We start from the raw sequence: 9169 nt of genomic DNA on the forward strand, positions 1-9169 counted from the left end.
TGAGTATTTAGTTCCTTGGCATTGTTTATTAGTAATAGAAACTATTATCCATTGTGGGGCTGAGTCCCTGGCCTTTTCTGTCACTCGCCTGCTTTTAACAGGCAACATACTGTCATCTCTCCAGCACCAATGAACCTGTGCATTATGAGTCGCCTTTAGCTCTCAAAGGGGATCTAAACCTGTAGTTACATGGACAAAAGATCCAAAGGGCGTTTTTATGAAGGGCAATCTACTATTCTTCGGACAAAAGTTTCCGAGGGGCCAGCGGCTAGGAAGACAGCTGCTGGATGCATGCTGCGGCTGCGTGGCATTGCATCCTGTGCATCCTGTGCCAGTTGTCAGCCAGGCTGTTGCAGAGAATGTCTGCCTTTTCGGGGGTGTTGTATGCAGGGCTATGTGTCTAGTAGCAGTCAGGGGCGCTGGGATCCTCACATACACACAATCTGCTTGGGGGGATAGGAGGGGCTGTTTGAGGGAGCAGTCTCAGGTCCTATTCTGGGGGGTGGGAGGAGTCCCAGCTCCTGGAGGAAAGACAGGATGCGGTGCGCATGTGTGAGGGCAGGGTGGTCCCAGTCCCGTCTGTATCTGTGTATGGGGGGGACCGACGGTCCCAGCCCCTGTGTATATGTGTGTGTGACAACAGGGCGGCTGCTCCGGTGTCCTACCTCTTTGTATGTGTCTGTGTTGGGGGGTAGTGGCTACTCCCAGCCCCTATCTTTGTGTTGCGGGGAGATGTCTGTCTGTCTGTCCGGGGGGGGGGGCGTGTATTGGGAGCTGTCTCTGTGCTGGGTGTGTGTGTGTGTGGTGAGGGGTTCCTGGGTGTGTGGTGGGATGTGTTGAGTGTCTGTGTGTGTTGGCGGTATGTGTCTGTTTTGGAGTGGGTGGGTGTCTCTGTGTGTCTGCCTTTGGGGTATGTCTGTGTGTGTATTGGGGGTCATTTGCTGAGTGGGGGTCTGTGTGCCGAGTGTGTCTCCAGGGTGGGTGGGTGTGTTGGAGGTATGTATGTCTGGGTGTGCTGGAAGGCATCTGTTGGGTATGTCTGTCTGCTGGAGGTGTGTGCGCTGGGGTGTGTGGATGGCTGGGTTATGTCTGGCTGTGTTGGGGGTCTCTGACGGCGGGGACTCTCTGTTGGGGTGTCTGTGTGTGTGTTGGAGGGTGTCTTGGTATGTGTTGGATGTGTTTCTGTGTTGCGGTGTCTGTGTGGAGTATGTCTGTGTTGGGGTGTGTCTATCTGTGGGGGGTGGTCTGTCAGTGATATGCCTGTGCGTGTGCTGCGGCTGTGTGTTTATATGTTGGGGGTATGTTGTCTGTCTCTTCATTTGTTGTGGGGTCTGCTGTTGGGGGTGTCCTGTGTGTCTCTGTGTATTGGGGGTATGTCTTTGTGTTGGGGGGTCTGTGTGCTGGGGTGTGTTTGTGCTGAGGGTCAGGGGGTCTGTGCAGGTTTTGTGGGGGGTGTCAGGTGGTGACTGTGTGTGTGTTCGAGGTGGCCACATTGGGTATGTATATCAGTCTGTTGGGGGTGTCTGGCAGGGAGTGTCTGTTGGGGAGGGGCATGCACAAGGGGACAAGGACACCGCCCCATAATCGTCGGGGGAACAGAACTCCTCCAGCCCTGGGACCGTGGTGGCAGAGAGAGGGAGCGCTTCCTGGCCACAAGGCTGTGAGGAGGAGAGCGAGTTCCTGCTGGAGCGCAGGGGTGCACTTTTTGACCCCAAGGGGTCAAATTTAAATTTCTGCACATGCCCCTGATGTTGGGTATATATATGTGTCAGTCTGTTGAAGGGTGTCTTAATGGGGGGAGGGTGTCTGTCAGGGGGTGTCTGTTGCATATGTGTGTCAGTCTGTTGTGGATGTCTGTGTCAGGGGCTGTCTGTCGGAGATGTGTGTCAGTCTGTCGGAGCTGTCTGTGCCAGGGGCTGTCAGAGATGTGTGTCAGTCTGTCAGGAATGTCTGCTTCAGGGAGTGTCTGTCGGGGATGTGTGTCACTCTGTCAGGGGTGTCTGTGTCAGGGGGTGTCTGTCGGGGATGTGTGTCAGTCTGTCGGGGGGTGTCTGTGCCAGGGGCTGTCTGTCGGGGATTTGTGTCAGTCTGTCAGGGATGTCTGCTTCAGGGAGTGTCTGTTGGGGGTGTCTGTGTCAGGGGCTGTCTGTCGGGGATGTGTGTCAGTCTGTCAGGGATGTCTGCTTCAGGGAGTGTCTGTCGGGGATGTGTGTCAGTCTGTCGGAGGTGTCTGTGCCAGGGGCTGTCTGTCGGGGATTTGTGTCAGTCTGTCAGGGTGTCTGTGCCAGGGGCTGTCTGTCGGGGATTTGTGTCAGTCTGTCACGGTGTCTGTGCCAGGGGCTCTCAGAGATGTGTGTCAGTCTGTCAGGAATGTCTGCTTCAGGGAGTGTCTGTCGGGGATGTGTGTCACTCTGTCAGGGGTGTCTGTGTCAGGGGGTGTCTGTCGGGGATGTGTGTCAGTCTGTCGGGGGGTGTCTGTGCCAGGGGCTGTCTGTCGGGGATTTGTGTCAGTCTGTCGGGGTGTCTGTGCCAGGGGCTGTCAGAGATGTGTGTCAGTCTGTCAGGGGTTTCTGTGTCAGGGGGTGTCTGTCTGGGATGTGTGTCAGTCTGTTGTGTATGTCTGTGTCAGGGGCTGTCTGTCGGAGATGTGTGTCAGTCTGTTGGGGGTGTCTGTGTCAGGGCCTGTCTGTTGGGGATATGGGTCAGTCTGTTGGGGGTGTCTGTGTCAGGGGGTGTCTGTCGGGGATGGCTGTCAGTCTGTCTGGGGTGTCCGTGTCAGGGGGTGTCTGTCGGGGATGTGTGTCAGTCTGTTGGGGGTGTCCGTGTCAGGGGGTGTCTGTTGGGGGTGTCCGTGCCAGGGGGTGTCTGTCGGGGATGTGTGTCAGTCTGCTGGGGATGTCTCTTTCAGGGGGTGTCTGTCGGGGATGTGTGTCAGTCTGTCGGGGGTGTATGTGTCAGGGAGTGTCTGTCGGGGATGTGTGTCAGTCTGTCTGGGGTGTCCCTGTTAAGGGGTGTCTGTCGGGGATGTGTGTCAGTCTGTTGGGGGTCTCTGTGTCAGGGGGTGTCTGTCGGGGATGTGTGTCAGTCTGTTGGGGATGTCTGTGTCAGGGGCTGTCTGTTGGGGGTGTCCGCGTCAGGGGGTGTCTGTCAGGGATGTGTGTCAGTCTGTCTGGGGTGTCCGTGTCAGGGGGTGTCTGTCGGGGATGTGTGTCAGTCTGTCGGGGGTGTCCCTGTCAGGGGGTGTCTGTCGGGGATGTGTGTCAGTCTGTTGGGGGTGTCTGTGCCAGGGGGTGTCTGTCGGGGATGTGTGTCAGTCTGTTGGGGATGTCTGTGTCAGGGGCTGTCTGTCTGGGGTGTCCATGTCAGGGGGTGTCTGTCGGGGATGTGTGTCAGTCTGTCGGGGGTGTCCCTGTCAGGGGGTGTCTGTCGGGGATGTGTGTCAGTCTGTTGGGGGTGTCTGTGTCAGGGGGTGTCTGTCGGGGATGTGTGTCTGTCTGTTGGGGAGGTCTGTGTCAGGGGCTGTCTGTCTGGGGTGTCCGTGCCAGGGGGTGTCTGTCGGGGATGTGTGTCAGTCTGTCGGGGGTGTCCGTGTCAGGGGGTGTCTGTCGGGGAAGGCTGTCAGTCTGTCTGGGGTGTCCGTGTCAGGGGGTGTCTGTCGGGGATGTGTGTCAGTCTGTCGGGGGTGTCCGTGTCAGGGGGTGTCTGTCGGGGATGTGTGTCAGTCTGTCGGGGGTGTCCCTGTCAGGGGGTGTCTGTCGGGGATGTGTGTCAGTCTGTTGGGGGTGTCTGTGTCAGGGGGTGTCTGTCGGGGATGTGTGTCTGTCTGTTGGGGATGTCTGTGTCAGGGGCTGTCTGTCTGGGGTGTCCGTGCCAGGGGGTGTCTGTCGGGGATGTGTGTCAGTCTGTCGGGGGTGTCCGTGTCAGGGGGTGTCTGTCGGGGATGGCTGTCAGTCTGTCTGGGGTGTCCGTGTCAGGGGGTGTCTGTCGGGGATGTGTGTCAGTCTGTCGGGGGTGTCCCTGTCAGGGGGTGTCTGTCGGGGATGTGTGTCAGTCTGTCTGGGGTGTCCGTGCCAGGGGGTGTCTGTCGGGGACGGCTGTCAGTCTGTCTGGGGGTGTCCGTGTCAGGGGGTGTCTGTCGGGGATGTGTGTCAGTCTGTTGGGGATGTCTGTGTCAGGGGCTGTCTGTTGGGGTTGTCCGCGTCAGGGGGTGTCTGTCAGGGATGTGTGTCAGTCTGTCTGGGGGTGTCCGTGTCCGGGGGTGTCTGTCGGGGATGTGTGTCAGTCTGTTGGGGATGTCTGTGTCAGGGGCTGTCTGTCTGGGGTGTCCGTGTCAGGGGGTGTCTGTCGGGGATGTGTGTCAGTCTGTTGGGGATGTCTGTGTCAGGGGCTGTCTGTCTGGGGTGTCCGTGCCAGGGGGTGTCTGTCGGGGACGGCTGTCAGTCTGTCTGGGGGTGTCCGTGTCAGGGGGTGTCTGTCGGGGATGTGTGTCAGTCTGTTGGGGATGTCTGTGTCAGGGGCTGTCTGTTGGGGGTGTCCGCGTCAGGGGGTGTCTGTCAGGGATGTGTGTCAGTCTGTCTGGGGTGTCCGTGTCAGGGGGTGTCTGTCGGGGATGTGTGTCAGTCTGTTGGGGATGTCTGTGTCAGGGGCTGTCTGTCTGGGGTGTCCGTGTCAGGGGGTGTCTGTCGGGGATGTGTGTCAGTCTGTTGGGGATGTCTGTGTCAGGGGCTGTCTGTCTGGGGTGTCCGTGTCAGGGGGTGTCTGTCGGGGATGTCTGTGTCAGGGGCTGTCTGTCGGGGGTGTCCGTGCCAGGGGGTGTCTGTCGGGGATGGCTGTCAGTCTGTCGGGGGTGTCCGTGTCAGGGGGTGTCTGTCGGGGATGTGTGTCAGTCTGTCGGGGGTGTCCGTGTCAGGGGGTGTCTGTCGGGGATGTCTGTGTCAGGGGCTGTCTGTCTGGGGTGTCCGTGTCAGGGGGTGTCTGTCGGGGATGTCTGTGTCAGGGGCTGTCTGTCGGGGGTGTCCGTGCCAGGGGGTGTCTGTCGGGGATGGCTGTCAGTCTGTCGGGGGTGTCCCTGTCAGGGGGTGTCTGTCAGGGATGTGTGTCAGTCTGTCGGGGGTGTCCGTGTCAGGGGGTGTCTGTCGGGGATGTCTGTGTCAGGGGCTGTCTGTCTGGGGTGTCCGTGTCAGGGGGTGTCTGTCGGGCATGGCTGTCAGTCTGTTGGGGGTGTCTGTTGGAGGGTGTCCGTGTGCGTCGGGGGCGCGCATGGTCCCCGCCCTGCGGGTGACCAGGGGTCTCGGCCGCGCGGGGGTGGCCGCTGAGTCTCGCCGGGCGCCGTGTGCGCAGTCTGGCAGGCTGGAGTCGGTTCCCTGGGCAACGGGCTGGAGACGTCAGCGGCTCCCGGAGCCCCCGGAGCCCGCACGCGGCAGGGGACGCGGGCGCGCGGCAGGCAGGGCTCAGAGCCCGCCAGGCCGGGCAGGGAGCAGCAGCCCGAGCCGCGGCTCCCCCGACGCGGGCGGCTCCGCGACCCCGCAGCAGCCGGGACCCCAACCCCTTGGCCGGCCTCGGGCCGAGCGTGCGCCCCACGCCCGCCGCTCTCCCCGGGGCGGCGGGGACGGGGATGCTCGCTGCTCATGGAGCCGCCGCCGGCGAGCCCGGGGCTGCTGAGCGCCCTGTCCCGGGCGGGGGCCAATGAGAGCGGCGGGGCGGCGGAGGAGGCGGGCTGGTCGGGCGCGGCGCTGGCCTCGCAGGCGCTGCTGCTGGCGCTGATCTTCGCCCTCTCGGCGCTGGGCAACGGGGCCGTGGTGCTGGTGATCGCCCGGCACCGGCAGCTGCGCACCGTCACCAACGCCTTCGTGCTGTCGCTGTCGCTCTCCGAGCTGCTGGGCGCGCTGCTCTGCCTGCCCCTCGCCTTCCTGCGCCTGCTCAGCCGCCCGCGCGGCGCCTGGCTCTCCGGCCAGCGCCTGTGCCTGGCCAGCGCCGCCCTGCACGCCGGCCTGGGCATCGCCGCCACCCTCACCATGGCGCTGCTCTCCTTCGACCGCTACTGCGCCATCGTGCGCCAGCCGCGCCGCAAGATGGGCCGCCGCCGCGCCGCCCAGCTGCTGGCCGCCGCCTGGCTGGCGGCGCTCGGCTTCGCCGCGCCCTGGTACCTGCTGGCCCAGGCGGCGGGCGCGGGCCGCGGGGCCGGCGCGGGCCGCTGCACCTACGTGCTGCTGCCCTGGGGCTCGTCGCGGCTGGGCCCGCCCTACAGCGCGGCGCTGATCGTGCTCTGCTACCTGCTGCCCTTCGCCCTCATGTGCTTCTGCCACTACAACATCTGCCGGGCCGTGCGCCTCTCCGAGAGCCGGGTGCGGCCGCTCTCCACCTACGGCCACCTGCTGCGCTGCTACGGGGAGATGCGCACCGCCACCACCGTGCTCATCATGATCGTCTCCATCATCTGCTGCTGGGGGCCCTACTGCGTCCTGGGGCTGGCGGCCGCCGCCGGCCACCTGCCCTTCTCGCCCACCGTGGACGCCGTGGCCAGCTGGATGGCCTGGGCCAACGGCGCCATCAACCCGCTCGTCTACGCCGCCCGCAACCCCAACATCGCCATGCTGCTGGGCCGCAGCCGCGAGGGCGGCTACCGGACTAGGAACAACGTGGCCGCTTCCCTGGCCGCCCGGGGCCAGCGCCTGGAGGCCCGCGGCCGGGCCGAGCCAGGCCGGGAGCGCTGTGCCCGGCAGCGGCCCGGCGGCCACGCCGCCAGCACCCTCTCCTCCTCCAGCCCGGCCAGCGGCGGCGAGGTGGCCATGTGGGCCTGCAAGAACCCGGCCGTGCTCTTCTGCCGCGACGCGCAGCCCGGCGCGGCCGCCCTGCCGCCCAAATCCGACACGGCCGATACCAGCCTCTGACGGGGCCCGCTGGGGAAAGCTGCCTGGCCGCGAGCTGGCTCGGGCGGCGGCACGGGGGCCCACGGGATGGGCTGGGAGACCTGCGGCTTGGGCCGTTGGAAACTCGGCTGAGCAAAGCGCTGGGTCCTGGGGAGCAACGTGCAGGGGGCTGCCCTGGATGAGCTAGTGGGTCTGCTCCAGTTCTTCATGCGCTGGCTCTCCCCATTTCAACAGGGGCTCAAAGATGCCCGGGAAGAGCTGCTGAAATGAGCCCAGGACACAGCTGAAGAGAGGGAGGGTGGCAGTAATCATCCTGTGACTGACTCTCTATGAGCTCATCTCGCTTTAGCCAAAAAGTGCCAATAGGAAGTTAAGAACAACACGAGCCCCCTGGCCCTTGGGAACCATTAAGTGCCAAAAAAAAAAGTGTCTGAAAGCTGAGTATTGCCAGCTCAAAGACACACAAAACGTATCACACTGTGAAAACCACAGCTTTGCAGGAGACAATTGCTTTAACACATTATATGTGGAAATACACCAAGTCTCAGCCTAGGACGGACTGAATACCTTGAGGTTCATTTTTAAATCCCAAACAAGAAAAATCCCATTCAGAGCTCTCCAGATTTAAAGAAAACATGCAAGATTAGCAGGCAGAAGAATGAAACTTGAAGCCCCATAAAATCTGTGATATTTCAGTATATACATTCAGTGTGAGAAGTATTTCAAATGGGGAAAATTCCCAGAAATGGGAGATCAGTACTATATTCTGATCCAGACAAAATTGAAGAAAGATAAAATATGGGTTTGGAATAGATGCGGCATCATTCAGTTTGTAGACTTTTGAATTTCCTCTTGGAGATGGACAAAATGTCTAATTTCATTTAACATCCTTTGAATAGATTTATATGAGCCCCTAGGGAGAGGCAGGTATTCTGCTGAAGGAGAGAAAAAGCAATGTAATGAGTCTAGTTTGTGTTTTGGGGTGCACATTACCTGCTCACTGCATTACTCAGTTGACCTCTTAGAATTTAACGATATTTGGAAAACAGCTTTGATTGCCAGTACTGATATTATATATAAAAACAAAAAGAGCACAAATCAATATGTTGAAACCAACTCACATGAAATGCTGCTGCACAACCAATCCTCAACTTGGGATTAGGGAAGGTCATGCCTGACTAATCTAATCGCCTTTTATGATGAGATTACTGGTTCTGTGGATGAAGGGAAAGCAGTGGATGTATTGTTTCTTGACTTTAGCAAAGCTTTTGACACGGTCTCCCATAGTATTCTTGTCAGCAAGTTAAGGAAGTATGGGCTGGATGAATGCACTATAAGGTGGGTAGAAAGCTGGCTAAATTGTCGGGCTCAACGGGTAGTGATCAATGGCTCCATGTCTAGTTGGCAGCCGGTATCAAGTGGAGTGCCCCAGGGGTCGGTCCTGGGGCCGGTTTTATTCAATATCTTCATAAATGATCTGGAGGATGGTGTGGATTGCACTCTCAGCAAATTTGCGGATGATACTAAACTGGGAGGAGTGGTAGATACGCTGGAGGGGAGGGATAGGATACAGAAGGACCTAGACAAATTGGAGGATTGGGCCAAAAGGAATCTGATGAGGTTCAATAAGGATAAGTGCAGGGTCCTGCACTTAGGACGGAAGAACCCAATGCACAGCTACAGACTAGGGACCGAATGGCTAGGCAGCAGTTCTGCAGAAAAGGACCTAGGGGTGACAGTGGACGAGAAGCTGGATATGAGTCAGCAGTGTGCCCTTGTTGCCAAGAAGGCCAATGGCATTTTGGGATGTATAAGTAGGGGCATAGCGAGCAGATCGAGGGACGTGATCGTTCCCCTCTATTCGACATTGGTGAGGCCTCATCTGGAGTACTGTGTCCAGTTTTGGGCCCCACACTTCAAGAAGGATGTGGATAAATTGGAGAGAGTCCAGCGAAGGGCAACAAAAATGATTAGGGGACTGGAACACATGAGTTATGAGGAGAGGCTGAGGGAGCTGGGATTGTTTAGCCTGCAGAAGAGAAGAATGAGGGGGGATTTGATAGCTGCTTTCAACTACCTGAAAGGGGGTTCCAAAGAGGATGGCTCTAGACTGTTCTCAATGGTAGCAGATGACAGAACGAGGAGTAATGGTCTCAAGTTGCAGTGGGGGAGGTTTAGATTGGATATTAGGAAAAACTTTTTCACTAAGAGGGTGGTGAAACACTGGAATGCGTTACCTAGGGAGGTGGTAGAATCTCCTTCCTTAGAGGTTTTTAAGGTCAGGCTTGACAAAGCCCTGG

The 9169-nt window shown here is 59.2% G+C and overlaps 1 protein-coding gene across 1 annotated transcript; it reads left to right on the top strand.

The window, feature by feature from the left end:
* Positions 1 to 5627: 5627 nt before the first annotated feature.
* On the top strand, positions 5628 to 8240 carry GPR135 (G protein-coupled receptor 135). Its single transcript, XM_073350740.2, has one exon. The coding sequence runs from the start codon at positions 5628 to 5630 to the stop codon at positions 6888 to 6890; it is 1263 nt and encodes a 420-aa protein (XP_073206841.2). The 3' UTR covers positions 6891 to 8240.
* Positions 8241 to 9169: the final 929 nt, after the last annotated feature.

Source organism: Lepidochelys kempii, chromosome 6 (assembly GCF_965140285.1).
Source record: "Lepidochelys kempii isolate rLepKem1 chromosome 6, rLepKem1.hap1, whole genome shotgun sequence".
In the NCBI taxonomy this organism is placed as follows: domain Eukaryota; kingdom Metazoa; phylum Chordata; order Testudines; family Cheloniidae; genus Lepidochelys; species Lepidochelys kempii.